Below are 16,941 nucleotides of genomic sequence, written 5' to 3' on the forward strand. Positions count from 1 at the left end.
AAGAAATTATTTTATGATTATGGATGTCTTTAGTACAAAAAAATAACACTCAAGACAAAGTAATGACAGCATGTTTGTAATGGCAACAATACCTTTAACTTTAAAATGGAAATGGCATGCAGAATACATTTCTATTGGCTATTTTGTTGTTTCTTTAGCAGTGACTTAAAATCATCAGTGAGTCATTTCAATGAAATACAAAGTAAAACCAAACAGGATTTGACAAAATGTGTGGTACTCTTAGATCATTAGTTTGCTGTGACAGCGGGCAGAGCTTCTGCTATTTGAAGGTTTTGACCGTCTGAGAAGCTGGAGAAGTGCCATTTTGTGTTCTTTGTGGCTAAGACTGTTGCCGCCCAGCGAGGACTAATTCAAGCCTCACTGTTTAGAGTTTGCATTTACTGGAAGAGAGTGCCTTGTACATTCAACGACTGCACAATAAAATGTACCCAGTACTATTTCTGTGAAGCTTATAAATATACATTTTAGAGAAAACAAGGTGTTGATATAACTCTGGTTATTTTGAAGGTTGTTTGTGGCGTCACGTAATGTTTACAAAACCACAAGCTACATCTTCCAAAACTACTACATGGTTAAATCTATAGCTAACAAGTTTGACCAAAAAGTACAATAGTATGATATTTCAGCAAATACTACAACTCTAAAAACTACGGCAGCATTTGTTCAGAGTTTGTGGGTTGTCTACCATATGTGACACAGCCACAGCCTCGTACAACCTTTAAGAGGATGAAGCGCAGAAATGATTGAACAAAGTGTTTCACTGACCACATCACAAACAGTGGTGTCATTGTATAATTTGTAATGCTCTAGAGGATGTTGCCTTGACCTCAAATAGTTGTGAAGTGAAACATTTGCTAGTGCCAGTGCTTTTGCCAAACCTGCACTTTGTGTTCACATTGGTAGAAAAACAGTAGGGTGACCCAATCATGTCACCAGTCACCAAAAGCTCTGCGGGGTGCTACAAATCTTGCACATGATCTCATCACAGATGCAGATTGCTGACCTGAATAATTTAAGATATAACTGAAATATCTATGTTACACAAGTTGTTTTTGGCACAAAATCAAAACGCATAACATAATATTATAGGATTTAATTGACAGCTTGCTTGGTCTGACTCTAAATCTCAGTATAAGACTATGCATTCATACACTGACATAAAATTATTCAAGATAGGACAGCTCAATAACTGTGATATGTCATGTTCTTCAGTCACTTTTAAATTAAGATCCCTCTGCACATATTTTGTATTTGACGTTGCGACAGAACATGAATTTTAGTAATACATGACATTTGCTTGTGCTTTCTTCATCATCTTTGTGAATGTCTCATCCACAATTTCATAGTCATGGTCGCTGTCCACATTTGCTTCAACTTCACACTGTTTCACTGGGGGAGAAATGTGCAATATTTCATATTTATCAAATAAATCCAATGAAAAAGCAAACGAAAAATTTGATGAATCAGAAAATATAAAAAGTGCTTAAATGAGTCACAAATGAGTCACTTCCTTGTCTACATGAATGTAGGTACTGTAGTGTGAGTCAAAGCCCCATACATTGTCCTGGTGCCTTATATATTTACTAGAGCATCAAATGTGTATCAGACTGCATCTAAAAACAGTGTCAGACAAATGCTTTATGAGTTTCTATTTGCAGGGGCATAGCACCAGTTTCTGGGTCCTTTGTTGGTTTTTTTTTTTGTTGCTTTCTTTACTTTTGCTTTCTTTCTTTCCTTTTCAGAACCCTGACAATCTAAGTTGGGGCTCCAGCAACATAAGCAGTCACTCACTGGACTCTAGCTGAATTTAGAAATGAATCCTGGTACAGGGCGGACTAAACCATTTGCGCCTTTAAGGGGGGAGGATGGCATCAGAGAGCTTCCAAAATAAAAAGTTCAATCTTTATAGTAGGAATTGAAAATTGAATTGAATTTGGTTATGGCTTTAATTAAATTAAATAAATTTAAATAAATTTAAAAAAAGAAAACAAAACCCAACTTTTTATTAATGCCAGACTTTTTGAGTACCCTACTCTCCCATTGGATAATCAGTCCCACTCTTCCTCCCTTTAGAAACGCCCCTGTCTGCTTGAGTAATATTTATTACAAACTACCAAGTATTGTTGGTTTTGGTCTTTTTGTTACAATTATAAGAACTATAGATTACCATCAGAATGATGCTTTAAGTGTTGCAAGTATGGCTGAAACCTGCATGTTTCTGCAGTGAGAGCCTCACCTTTTATCCTCGACTCCTCCATTTGTACATATGTGTTTGGCAGAGCCTTGCCTGTTGTCATTTCAGCCGACTGCTTTCGTGGTACGACTGGTGGAGGCTGATCATCTGAGATAGCCTGTGCAATAAGAGGAAGTCAGAAACATTCAGCTTTATTACACACGTCATTTCTTTACCTTAGTGAAAAGTGGAAGCATCATGTCTTTGCATAGTGTGAAACAGTTTGGGATTTCCTGAAAGTGACATTGTGAGAAACGTCTTTCTCACAAACAAAAGTAATTCTGTGGTTTTTAAAGAATAGCATGAGACCTGTGAAAAGAAGACATGTTAAAAATGAGGTCGACCATGATTGATTCTAAATAGTTTTTGAGACTGTAAAACACTCAAGAGTGTAGGTTTTGTTTCTATATTGGGGAGTGTATATACAATGAAGGGTTGGGGGATCCTCCACCAGAAAATATTTACCATCAAACACTTTATTTCTTGCAGTCTGGTGGATTTTTCTGCACCAATTTGTGCCTTTTATGCACAAATTTATGATGTGCTAAATTTCCTTTTTTTTTGGTCAAAATAAAAGACTCCTACTATTCATGTTTTTATATTTAAATATTTTATATTTTAATTTTTATTGAGGGAGACATGTCCCCTGCGTCCCTCCTGAAATCTACGCCCAGCATGAAATGAAATACTTACTGGAGGTGGGGGAGCTGGGGGCCTTCTTTTGCTATTTAAAGTCAAATTGGCTAACTCCTTGGTCGGGATGCTTTTGTCTGCTCCATGCTTGGACTTGTCTTTCTTTGATGTTTTTTTTGAGGGTTTTGATGATTTTTTGCAAGACGTTGAAGATGACAGATTTCGCTTCGGTGGTCGAGGTGGAGGAGCTGCATCTGAGTTCCCCTTTTTGCGAAATTCGTAAAAGAATGTGTCTGTCACCTCGGTAACCCTGTCCGTGCGGCATGTAGGCTGATGACTGCTGGGCCATGGGAGGGGGTCCTTGGTAAAAAAGACAGACATAGAGAGCCACTGGATTGGGATCTCGAAACAGTGGTCTGGCCTGTGTGAGAAGCTTGCCTCGATGACGGGCTCTAACATTGCCCCCTCAATTCTGAGACATGCAAGCCCTACCAGCGGATCTGAGTCGAGTTCAGTATCCCTGCTCACCACTTTAACATCCAGGGGCAAACTGAACTCCAGCCCCAAGTCCTTGAGTTTGTACTTCTTGTTATCACTTAGTACCTCCACAAAGTGACCCTGCATATGCAGAGGCAGAAGAATCTCCTCTGTCTCATCCTTCTGCTTCACCTCCTCTTCATCATCTTCATCATCATCCCCATCATCCGGATCTTGGAGACGCTGACACAAAAGAGCCTCGACGGACTGCTTCTCTCCCTTGCTGCTTCCGCAAGGTACCTCCATCGTTTCATAGCGGACAACCTGCAGTTGTTCCCCCACACTGAGAGCAGGCCAGCCCTCCTCCTCAACTTCCTCACAGTTCCTTGTTACGCTGACCTTCAGCCCCGGGGCCTGGACTGAAGCGACATGCAGCTCATACACTGAATTAAACTCTCTTGGCCGCCTCCGAAATCGTCCACCATATTGCTGAGATACCAGGAAGTACTGCTGTGCCTTTCGGCTCTTCAAGCTAGACAGTAAAATCATGGCTGAGGTTCCTTTCTTGTGGAAAATCAGGCGGCTGCTCCTGCTAAGCTCTTTCAGCCAGCTGCACTTGAACAGAGAGTGGGTCTCTGGACCTTCCAGTATCTCCACTACGGCAGGGAAGGACTCCTCTGGCTGGGAGTGGATTTCCGTCAGACTGAGCGGGGTCACAAAACTCACATCCTGACACAGCTCAGTGACATCGATCACATCCACTTCTAAGCTGGACGGAAACTTCAACACGTTCTTCCTCACTGTGCAAAAAAAAAAAAAAACGAGAAATGATAAGGAACTTGATGATGAAATCAAATGATTAAATTGAATTAACTGAAATCAGAGTACAGCGGGCTTTATCAGTGATGGAAGTAAAAGTACTGCTTGTATAAGTAGAAAATATAATGTGAAAATACACCTACATTCAAAATCTACCTCAATGAAAGTACAGCCATGTTTAATCACCAGCAAAATAAACCTAAAGTGATAATTCAGGATTTTTGAAGTGGGGCTATATGAGATAATTATGTTTAGTCAGTATATTACATACAGTAGCTGGTGGTTGGCATGCTCCCAGTTTGCAGAAACAGACAGGGTGCGCACCTTACAACTCAGCATTACCACACTGTACGTGTTTTAGTCACTATAAAAAAAGGCCCACCTAAAAAATACATCAGTCTAAATGGATGCCGTATTGAGAGTATTTTCAACAGCTGCTAACAGCACTTACTGATCAAGACAGCTGACTGGCAGCAGATGAGAAATACAGTGCCAAAGGGAAAGGCTGTGTTATGGCCACCCTCTGTCTTGGAGGCTGTCATAGCCAGTCTCATCGGGCAACTTGCCAATATAAGAGGGTCGTTAGCATGATAACGCTCAGCTGGGCCTTCCCAGCTATAAAAGCCAGCCCAGGTGTTTACTTGTTCTCTCCCTTACTCCTGCAGACATTTACCCTACATAGCGGTTTTGGTTTGGTTTGTTAATTTTTGTATGTCCTAGTTTAATAAATTTTAATTGTTTTTACTAAATATCTTGTGTGGACCTCCTCTTTGTCACATTCACTGAGCCAGTTTATGTGTGACAGGGGGGTAAAGCTGTGAAAATATTTGAAATATAGAATCCACTTAGACTGATATTGATTTTTTTAGGCAGGGCTTTTTTTTTAAAGTTGCTAAACTATGCTTTAATATCAACCCCTATGGGGTGCACGCCCCTGTCGGTTTCTGCAAATTGGGAGTGTGCCAACCGCCAGCTACTGTATGCAATACATTGACTATACATAAGTATCTCATACAGCCCCACTTCAAACACCCTGAACTACCCCTTTAAATTCTCAGTAAAGTAAAAAGTAAAAGCACTCATTATGCAGAAAGACTATTCCTGTTAGTGTTAAACTATAATAAAGTATATTATAGTACTGATCACTAATGTATTCATGTTGGCCAAATTGATGCTAATTTTAATGTATTTATTTACTGTTGAGTAATTTAATCTTAAAAAATTCTGACTACCTCTTCCCTGCCAATCTGTCTTTATTCTACCTGTTTTTCAGATATCAGGGGCCAATTCAATCTGAAAACACTGCACCCTTTGTCATGGCCTCATGAGCCAGGTTTCTGACACACTGCATCATATTTCATTAGCTCATCATTGGTTTTATATGAGGGCATTTTGAGGGCCGTCTGTCATAAAATTGTGACCATTAAACACATCATTTCCTGGATTCTGGTGAATTTTTGTGCACCAATTTGTGCCTTTTCTGCATTCATTTATGATGTAAATGTCTTTAAATCTGTCAAAATCAAAGTCCTATGCTACTTTTGTGTTTCTGTTGAGGGAGCCAAATGCATATGTTCTATATATTGAAGGGGATGTGTCTCCTGCATCTCCCCCAAAATCTACATGTGTGGTTTTGTAAAATCTTAATCTGTCCAAAACTACAAACGAAATAGATATAGCAGTAAAGGTGTAATATTTGCCTCTCAAACGTAGCATAGTATAAAGTAGCATAAGAGGGAAGCACTGAAGTAAAAGTCCTTCAAAATCATATTTAAGTGCAGTACTTGAGTAAATAAAAATTCAAAAAGTGCGTCATTCTCACAGTTCATGATGGCGTGGACCTGGTATATCGGACTGAGGTGAAGGGGCTGATCACACTTTGTGGTGTTGATGAGACAAAATCTTCGACTTCGCAGGAAGGGTGAGGACATGATCTCTTGCAGAGTGAAGCGCTCCACGCTTTCACACTCTCTGAATTCCCCTTGGGAGGAGAGTGGGATGCACACCTCTGCAGAGGCTTCCTGTTGTCCTTGAACATGGCAGCGTACCTGATCCTCTGCACCCTCATGCCGCTCGATGGAGAGCACAGTCAAAGCTCTGTTGGCCCCCAGTGTAAAATTGCCGATCGTCATCTTGGAGCAGCTGGTAAAAGTGAAGGGGAGGCTGGACTCAAGGCCGATGGGCCTCAGGCTCACCATCTCTTCGATTGTGCTGTACGGCATCTTTTCCGGAACAATCTTGAACAAACCTTTGAAACAGCAACAAACAAGTCTCAGTGGTTGGCCACGAAACAAAAATAGCTGTTCTCACAAAAATCTTGTCTGTTGTTCAGATTAACCTGTGTGGTTGATAGGCAGCTCAAACTTCTCATTGTTGCTGATGTCTTCACAGCAAACTGATAGGAGCTCAACGCCAATGACCTTTATTAGGTCTCCAGTAGAAAAGCACACTTCACTCCCAGAAATTTCATATATAGACCCTGAAACGGAGAGTGAAAAGTAGAGCAAAGAAGGAACTGAATGTGATTAACACACTCAATAATGAGTAGATATATTTTGTGTTAATATTACTACAGCAATGTCTGATTTGGGGTTGAGAAAGGAATGAAACATGTACACGGCATTAATATAAACATATATGCAAATCCAGACACATAGCAATGTGTAGCGATCTAATCTCGTCAGATAATCTTTGTTGTCATCTAACATTTTCAGTTCACAATGACTAAAACAATCAAAATAGGCTACCTACCTTGGAAATACACCCCAGAGCAAACTTGAAGAATTTTTGGCAGACAGGAGTTGTCCAATGAAGCAATGAACTGTTGAAGTGGCAAAGCAGTCACCCCTGCCATCACTGCTGCCTCAGTGTACTGCAATCAAAAATGAAGTCAGACAGCAAATGGCAAGCGACGCATGAAAGGAGGTTGCTTTCTCACTCAAAAAACCACAAAAGTGAATGAGGAAGTCACAGGAGCTATTTGCACACTATGTTTGCATTCACAGGCGGAGGACAAGTGATAGGACTGTTATACTGTGGAGTTGTTAAAGATTATGTCTGATAGATTACTCATTTAATTAATTGTGACATAAGGTCTTGAATTTCTGTCACCCAAAGAAAATAGACTGAGATACTCTAAGATTTATGCCCTTATAAGGAAATGTGTGAGAATTTGCGTATGTGTGTGAGTGAGTTTGGGACCTGCAAATATTGCAATGTGCACACAAGGCGATCCTAAGGGATAATGTGCTCTACTTTTAAATAGACAAAATCTTTTAACAACTGACACTGTTTTAAGGGCTAAAAGATCCAAAACACCTAATTTTGCTTTTGCCTGTCAAGCAGATGAACAACTTCATGCTTTGACCAAACACAATTTTTTTGTGTCATGTAGAAACAATGTGGACAAATTCTACAGGGCCAAATATAAAATCTCTCCCAGTCTGTTGCACAGCACTGATGCCAAAACACAACAAAAATAACTGATTCTTGAGAGGAAGGACATACTCTCTTCCCTGAGCTCCCTGAGTAATTTAATTTTAGTAACTGTACCACCTGCCAATCCAAATATATACTGGTCACTTCAAAGTGCTTCATAACACATCATACAAATATGGTGTTTACCCTCCAAAACCACCTTTGACACTTCATAGAAAAAAAAATATATATTCACTTCCTTCTGTTGATGTGCAGTAAACTCTGCCTCCTCCCACCCCTGTGACTTGATGAGGCAGCCTTCATTGTATCTGAAAAAAATCCACAACACTTTCCACATAAAACTGTGGTGCATGATTCTTGCAACAAAAACACATGTGAGAAACTTGGGTTGTTCTAGTTTCCAAGCTACCAGCTGTTTATCAGAACAACACAAGGCATACATTTCAAAACCATTGTTCTGCAGCACATGGCTGCTAAAATATGGTAAGAAATCTGGCCTCCAATGACCTCTAGTGGTTATTGAGGGCATTGAAAGTATTTGAGACTTGAATTTCTCAGAGGGGTTGGCTTGGATGTGACTTTTTTTTTTTTTGGTGACAAGCATTTTTCCTTGAAGCTCAATGACAAACTGGGAGACAATATATGACCCTCCCTCTTAGTGCAAACTGTTTATTTTGGCCAAAATTGTAAATGACACCCAGAGAATTAAGTAATTTTTAAGACAGGCACCTACATTGTGTATGATGTGCCCAAGAACTGTAAAAAAAAATAATAAAATCCAACAATGATTTCTGTTTTTACAGTTTCTGGCTATAATATAAATGGGTTAATTATGGCCATGTTAAATAAAACATGTCTTTGAAAGACGCCACCAGGACCTGGGGCTCAGTGAATATTTAAAATAAACAAAACAAAACAAAACAAAACAAAACAAAACAAAACAAAACAAAACAAAAAACCCACTATTATAATTGAATGTGGGAGGGCCCCTATGCCATAATTAAAAACACAAATCCCTCACTAGTGCTTAAAAAATAATTGACATGCCTCCCCCGTTTTGCACCACCCACTCCACCTTATTATAATAATAATAAACCGTCCCTTACCGTGATTTATCTCACTTTAAGTTAGCACATTGATAGCATGATAATAGTAATAACCCAGTCGAGTTCTTTTTAAATTGGGGAAATAATATATTTTATTAACTGTTTGTGAAATCTGGATGCTATGTGTTAGGATTGTAAAACTACAACTCCCGGTAACCCAGAGCCGCGATTACCCACCATGCAGCTCAGCCATGAGAAGATGAGGCAAGATGGCGACTAAAACAAGCAAAGAAAGTGCTCCTCCTTTTGATTGTCCAACATGGTGAGAAAATGCACATGTTAAAGTTATAACCGTTTGCTCGCAATGCAACATCAGACTCAAATGAGCAAAACGGCGTTCCCTTATTAATATCATTCACGTTTTTCTCAGAGAGAAGCTAACCATTACTGTAGCTAGTGTTAGCAACCAGGCAAGCTAGCAAGCTAACTCGTTAACGCTGCTATCAGTTTACAAATGTTGGGTGTTTTAATTTTATAGTTTTTTTCGTTTTTGACAGAAAAGACGCTTCATAGTTTTAATTTTAAAGTGTCAGTTATGAACACAAGGGATTTAGTGATACAGATCGCACATTTTAGCCTTTGTCTTGGTCTGTGATAACATTGCTCTTGCAAAAACGTTAGCAAGATGACGACCGCTGTAAACGTGAACTGCTCGGGTCCAAGCAGTCGTTTTTATGAATAAATCGTTAAGTAAACAAAGGGAAATGGTAATATGCTATTCAGTGATCGCGTGTAATGATAAAAATTGCTTAAATATCCGGTGTGAAGACCATCAAATACTTAAAACGTCCTCAAACTGTTGTCTTTCAGGGCAGGCAAGCCGCCTCAGGGGCTCCATTTAGACGTGATGAAGGGAGACAAACTGATGGAGGTAACTGGAAGCTGGGGCATTATTACTTACACGTTATTTAAGTACTTGTGGTAAAGCATGAACTAGATAATACTGTGGGAGCTAATGCACCAGATACGAGCCTGACAGTCCACCTTGTCTCAGATGTGTGTTGCACACTGGGATCCTCCATGGCTGCATGGCTTCAAACGGTGCGAGAGCAGCAGCAGCCCTGAGATTTAAGCTTTTCAGTGGGAAGCAACACTGTTAAGTTATGGCTCAGAGGCACAGAGACATCGCAGACTGTTAAACAGATGTTTTCACCAGTTTTTGAATGACCTACATTCACTAATACAATCTTTTCCTGTAGAAACTGATCATAGATGAAAAGAAGTACTACTTGTTTGGGAGGAACCCTGACTGGTGTGATTTCACCATCGACCATCAGTCATGCTCTCGTGTCCACGCTGCCCTGGTGTACCACAAACACCTGAAAAGGGTCTTTCTCATAGACCTCAACAGCAGTAAGACATCATTCACATCCGTACTTGTATACTCATTTTGTATTTAAAAGCAGTTTCTGGAATGGTTTGACACACACATGCAATGGGCTGAAAATCTAATAGAAATGACGTACAGCAAATAAAGGGTGGGATTTACCACAATATTATCACAATAATAGAATAGCAGTAACGTATTGCAGTATATTACTATTTGCTACATTTTTTCAACTTCAGATTAAGGAAAAAAAAACTTTGTAAACATCACTTCTATCTAACAAGATAAAGGTTTCAGTCCGTTCACCTGACTTCAGTCGTTTTCATCACAGCAACATGTAGTTAGTGGACTGATAAAGCGATTGTTTTTTTTTTTAACAGTAGGCCAATAAAAATTTAATTTGTACTTGCAATAATAATAATAAATTATTAAATGGAAAAATGTATACATAGTGGCTGTGTATAAATACAATAATAGAAAGCAAAACCTTGACATTAAGTTGTGTTGATTTTTCCCCCTCCCCTTGCAATGAATTATTTTTACTGGCTAGAAAAAACAGATTTAGAGTTAAAACTGTCAGATAATTACTCTATTAGATGATGGACAAAAAATAATAGGCAACAATTTGATCACCAGTTACCTGTTTTAGACATTTTTGTATTAAAAACATGCTATATATCAACTAGTTCTAGCTTTGTAGATGTGATGTTTTCCAGCTTTGTCTTATATCCCTGTAAATGCAATATCTATTTTTATTTGTACTGTTGGCCAACCAAACAAACTCTTTTTAATATTTTACTTTTGACTTTAGGAAAATTTGATGGACTTTTTTTAATTCATGACATTTAGACAAAGCAACTGATCATTTTGCAACACATGCATTACAACCAGGACTGCCGTAATAATAACATCTAAAAACTATGAATAATCTCTTAACATATGCACACTTATTCATTTGATTGTCACTCTTTTAGCACACGGTACTTTCCTTGGACACATTCGTCTAGAGGCACACAAACCTCAGCAAGTTCCCATAGACTCTACAATATCTTTTGGGGCCTCAACAAGGACCTACACCATCAGAGAGAAACCCCAAACTCAAGGCACCGCTGGTTCTGGGGACAGTAAGACAGGAGATGATGAGGAGCTGAAAGGACTGCTTGGGCTTCCAGAGGAAGAGACGGAACTGGAGGTACATTTAGTTTGTCAATAATAACAATATTGTCATGCTCTCAAGCATCATCTACATAAAAGAAAGAGAAAATGGCTGCACCTTGTTTATTAATGATCCCTGTTTTACCATCAAATTACAGTTAAATAGATGCACAACAATATTTAAAATGTAATTTAGTGTTTTTCAGCTGTTTTTTTAAGTAGCTACATCTACAAAGTGTAATATTTGCATTTTATTTTAACTCTCACAGATCAGATTGTATAATGTGTATTATTACAAACAAATAACATTTATGTTTGATTTGTTTACGCCTATTTCCTAGTTATTAAAAGGTAGTTATCTTTACTTTTTCCTTAGTTTCACGTTGTAACCTGTTATTTTTCTGCTTAGTCTGGTACATTGTTGTGTTGTAATGTAGCAATATCTTTATCAGTGCAACCGCATTTTTCCTTTCCGGTCTGCATCTTGCCAGAACCTGACAGAGTTCAACACAGCTCACAACAAGCGCATCTCCCTACTGACAATTGAGGAGGGTAATCTGGAAATCCAGAGGCCTAAGAGGAAACGGAGGAACTCCAGGGTTACCTTCAATGAGGAGGATTCCATCATCAACCCAGGTATGAGTCACAGTGAAGGCAGTATTGAAATACATACAAAGACATACTTATACCTAGAAATAACTCTGTTTAAACAGCACTGTGTTGTTTTCACTGACAATGCCAAACCAAACACTTTCTTATGGTTGATTGATCTCCTCACTGAATAGTCATCTTGTGAATTATTTAAAATTAAATATTAAATTATTGTAAAACTTGTACTTTAAATGCTTACAGAGGATATAGACCCCTCAGTGGGACGCTTTAGAAACATGGTCCAGACTGCTGTCATCCCCATCAAGGTAAGCTTTGGCTTTGTTATTAAAAAATGTTGAAGGACCATAAATAATTATTCTGTGTTGGGTGGTTTGGTCACCCAGTGCTATGGTTAGGCGAAAACAATAATTTATAACATATAACTCACTAGGTGAGCATGGCACAAGTATTTTCAGAATTAGTGCAGTGCCAATGACTTGAGTATTGCTGCTTGCAGCTTTCTTGAGAACCATATATCCAAAATACTCCACAAATGGACATTGCACACCTGCCATGCCATAGTTGCATACCCTAGCAATGCTAGATTATAAACACAATTTACTAACAGCTAGCTATTTGGGACCAGGCTTTTTCTTGGAACAAAGGCATTATTCAGTGAGTTATATCACTGATGCTTAAAATGTTTGAGTTTGCGATCATGTAACATCTCTGGTCTCTCTTTTTTATGTTCTTGAACATACTGTAGCGTTGAGAATGAGCTGTATCCATTATGCAGTTCAGCGGTGTCAACAGTTAATAGGAGTCCCCTCTCAATACACTATACATTATGTACTGTTGGTAGTAGCAACATGTGACTAATGATATTTTTTTCTTGTGGGTCCATGAAAACAGCACAGACAGAATTCTTAATTAGTTCTTCTTTTATCAACAGCAGTTTGTTGAGTTTGAGTCATGGGAAAAATAATTGATAGTTGATCCAATCATAGCTGATCAGATCAATGGATTAGAGGAGCAGCTGCTGCAGAGGCGATTAAATGCAAACTTTTAGACCCAGCAAAATTAACGCCCAAGTTTCACTTTCACAGTGCCTGACGGTCCAGCTCCAAAAAATAAAAGATCAATAAGTGGCTTCAGATTTTTTTATTGTGGCTTTTGTGCTGCCACAAAAAAAAATATTTGTGGGAAACCCTACATGTATGACGAAGTTAATACTTTATCATCCCTGCTCCAGAAACGCAGATCAGAGGGACAAAACACTCTGGGTCTTGATGACCTGACTTCGAAACGCATGCATGGCTACAGCTTGGGTGGTGGTCTTTATGGGGACTTGCCTCCCACCAGTCATGAGAACCAGCCAACAGGAGCTCCAGGAGGTGTTGCCATGCAGGGAGGCCTACCTCTGCCTTTCCCCAATCCAGCACCAGAGGTGGACCTGGCCCCAGAGGCTCCCCAGCCCCCTGTCACGCTCAATCCCACTCCTGTCACAGCCCCCTACCTACCAGAGACCCACAACGAACCACGCAAAAAGAAGTATGCCAAAGAAGCTTGGCCAGGCAAGAAACCAACCCCTTCACTACTCATCTAACCGCTTTCTCAAAGCTGCTGACTCTCAGGTTACCAGCAGATACATCAGGGACTGTGACCTGGCAGAGGTGGAGTCATTCACTTCTAAATGTTTTTATTTTATTTGTTGTGTTACTCATCGATATCATAAAAAGGCACCACATTTCCTTGTGGTCTGTTACAAGATTTCATCTATATTGCCATTTCACTTAATAAATTGGCCTGCAAGCAGTAGACTGTTGTTGATTGGGAACAAAATGTATGTAAATTGACAGGACTTGGCAGTGAACATTTAAACGTCAGAGTGGCATTTATGTTTGTGAGTGACAGGCTACATGGATATGATGGGTCAAGAGTTATGTTTTTGATGTTTTCTGATGTTATGTTAAATTTTTTTTCTACTAAACATGTTTCAACATTTTTTCACTCCTCAAGTGTTTTGATAATGCTATTAGACAAATGGCAAAAAGTACTTTTATATAAAATACATTACGGTGAGAAGTCAGGAGAATTCAAACGTGAAGTCAGTTTCTATTTAAAAACAGGGCTGCTTTTTATTTTTCAAAACCTCTTGATATAATGTGAAACATTTCCAATATGTGTGTTAGACCAAAATGACATCAACTGAAGTGTCAACAGGCCACTAGATGGTGACTTGTGCATTAAGGTCAGCGAGTTTTCAGTGAGATTTGGCTGCAGACTTGCAGGTATCATTGTTTATGGCCTGCTGCACAAACCATAATCTTGGCCAGAATCCACATGTGGCATCCTATGAAACCGGTGAGGCAGGCTTAATTTTAATTTTGATTATTGTTTCTATGTTTGGAATTAATTGGATTGTTGTTTAGTAGAATAAAACTGAATTTGAATGGCATCACAAGAACAAATACTAACTTTGCTGAAAAATACAAAATTATAGTAAAAATAGAAAAGGTTGGATTTAGTGTTTTAAAGGTCATGTGGTGTGTCAACATATTTTACATACAATAGAATACAGTGCAGTTTATACAGTATACCATTCCTATTTAGTTTGCCCTAAACTGACGTAAAATATAGGAACTGTCTTTGCACAGAGGCAGATATTCATAGATAGCCATGTAAAACACGTAATGGGCACTATGTATTTGGTTTATACACAGTGTAATCTAAATGTAAGGGTCCCATGAAATGGTGTTCATGCATTTCTGCTTTAATTAGAAGACAAAGAGATGATAGGAAATGAAGAGAGGGAGAGGAAATAGCCTGCAACTAAAGTCCTCTAATGTTTTCACACCTAAAATATTGTGGTCACAGTATATGGTATGCATCTTAACCACAAGGCTGCCATGGCGCCTCTGTGTATTCTCTGTTAGTAGAGCTTGTAGTGGGGACATAAAACCGTTAGCTATCAATCAATTCAGAAGATAATAGTGGTTAGTGTCAGCTCTCCTTTGTACAACAAAAGGATCCCACTAAAGATGAGCTGTTTTCTTAAAATAGAAGTGGCCATTTCATGGGATCTTTAAATAATTGACAGGTTGGAGATCAGAGATCAGCAAAAGACGAGGTGTTTCATTTTTACAAACTGTGCTGGTGACTTTTCATCCTTGTGGGAGTGTGGATTTTGTAATCATATGACAATGTAAATAAAAAATGAATTACTTTTGACTCAACTCGGCAATGTCTTTAGGTGTTACATACTATAAAATAGTTAATGTTTAAAAATGATCCTTGCACACTACTAAATAAAACAGAAGGAAAGTTCAAATCAGCTTTGTTGAGTACAAAAGAAGGCGGCCAAACTTTTAGTTGGCTCTAAAAAATGTTTAGATAAACCTTTATTGCTTTAACCTGACCTGGGTCTAACTCAACCATAAACTATAAGTTAAACTGTCAACCACTGAATATACGATAGTGGGTTACACAGTAACACTGACATCATTTCCCTATAGTAGTTTCCCTTGTGGGTCAACAGGTTTGATCTTGATGTAGATGCAAGTATCAGTTTTGGAATTAACCTGCCCTTCTTTGTAATCTGCCTGTTCCAAACAGGCATGTTTTGAATGGGCACTGCACAAGATGTTTTATTCAACATTCAGAGCATATCTATGGTTCAGAGTGTGAGGTGGGATAGTCTGCACACAGTTCTCTACATGGAAGTGGCTGAGCTGGCAGCTAGCAGCTAATGGAGCTAATTCAATAACCAGTGCTGACAGCCACAGTGCTGACAGAGCAAACTGTGTTAGCCAGGGGAAACCGCAGGTTGCTTCCATAAGAAAGCCGTCCTGCCACCGTGAGTCAGGAAGGAATTATTAGCAGTTACTGTCATATTGACACATCTACGTACTGCAGAGTTTTGTCTGATAAATAAACAGATAGAGAGTAACCATAGACTGAGCCAGTCACACGGTCTCAGGTGAGAACAAACCTTGGACCAGCAGAGAAGGGCACGAATGCATGAGGTGACCTTTTGGAAGCATTCTCCGGTAGGAAACGCAGTGGGTCAAAGACCTGTGTGGACACAAGATGGAAAAAGCAAATGCCAGTCAGTCCCACATTTTCTTAATTTTTCCTCTGAGAATTGAATCACTTCATGCAGTTTATGACACGTTGACATCTGGTACTACGGCACTATGGATTTTGCATCAAGTATGCACCAATTTGATGACAATGTTACATCTATTATTTAAAACATTTTATGCAAAAGTAGGGTGCAGGGCCACCACAGAAAAGAGAGATCACACTCTTAATTAAAATTTAACATGAAGTGAGCGGGTGACAGGTGAGTTATTTCATTTCAAAAACATTTGTTTAGGATCAAATAATCTTGACTTACAGGTCGGGTTTTCCCAGACAGTTGCATTCCTGTGAATCCCAAAGACACTTATTCGAATATAAGAACCTACAAATAAGAAAAAAAATGTCAAAATAAAGTTTAACGCTGCATAAATCCAACTTTAAGTGTAACTTAAACTAAAGCTTTAAGTTTAAAAAAATGAAGTTATCTGTACTGTTCTATAACACTTAACACAAAGTTGCGCCTTACTGGGTGGGTGAGTTAGCTTACCTCCTTCACATGTCCGAAAAGCCAGTGTGATGGAGGTCCTGGAAAAGCTTCGAAGTTTTGAAGTATATTTCTTCTCCGGACAAACAAGTTGGCAAATGTATAGATGATGGCAACCAGACAAAGTAGAGCAAACAAGTGATTCATGTGAGGCCAGCCCGAATAAAATTTCACGAGAGCCTCAGTTGACTCCATCTCGGTTCAGTAAAGTTGGTGCTTTTTTGGTGAAAAGACTCTGAACACAGAAAGTTTGCAAGATAATAAAGTCAGGCACAAAACAAAGGGTCTGCATCATTGTGTCACCAGCATGGTGAACAGAGTAGGCAGAGTTGACACACCATTTGCAATGAAATTTCAAGGGCTAGAGTGGCAGATGTCACCAGGTCATACTGACAACACTGGAAGGAGTGAGGCCTGTTCCAGAGTGAACGTTAACAAACTCTGAGTCAAACTCTGAACTTTGAGTTGCCATGAGAGATGCAAAACTCTTAAGACTAGAACACCTTCACAAGCT

The 16,941-nt window shown here is 39.1% G+C and overlaps 2 protein-coding genes across 2 annotated transcripts; one reads left to right on the forward strand and one right to left on the reverse strand.

Annotated features, from left to right (window-relative positions):
- Positions 1–47: 47 nt before the first annotated feature.
- On the reverse strand, positions 48–7,070 carry themis2 (thymocyte selection associated family member 2). The gene is made up of 6 exons (XM_042490647.1): positions 6,935–7,070; positions 6,522–6,662; positions 6,006–6,431; positions 2,948–4,164; positions 2,258–2,372; positions 48–1,410 (listed from the first exon to the last, which is right to left on the reverse strand). Exons 1-6 carry the CDS (start codon positions 7,035–7,037, stop codon positions 1,298–1,300), a joined length of 2,115 nt encoding a protein of 704 aa, XP_042346581.1. The 5' UTR covers positions 7,038–7,070; the 3' UTR covers positions 48–1,297.
- A 1,819-nt stretch (positions 7,071–8,889) lies between these two features.
- ppp1r8b (protein phosphatase 1, regulatory subunit 8b) lies at positions 8,890–15,036 on the forward strand. Its single transcript, XM_042490828.1, has 7 exons — positions 8,890–8,989; positions 9,538–9,598; positions 9,927–10,080; positions 11,029–11,246; positions 11,701–11,845; positions 12,062–12,126; positions 13,053–15,036. The coding sequence occupies exons 1-7, from the start codon at positions 8,937–8,939 to the stop codon at positions 13,404–13,406; spliced, it is 1,050 nt and encodes a 349-aa protein (XP_042346762.1). The 5' UTR covers positions 8,890–8,936; the 3' UTR covers positions 13,407–15,036.
- The last annotated feature ends 1,905 nt before the right edge of the window (positions 15,037–16,941 follow it).

This window comes from Plectropomus leopardus, chromosome 7, assembly GCF_008729295.1.
Source record: "Plectropomus leopardus isolate mb chromosome 7, YSFRI_Pleo_2.0, whole genome shotgun sequence".
Lineage (NCBI taxonomy): Eukaryota > Metazoa > Chordata > Actinopteri > Perciformes > Serranidae > Plectropomus > Plectropomus leopardus.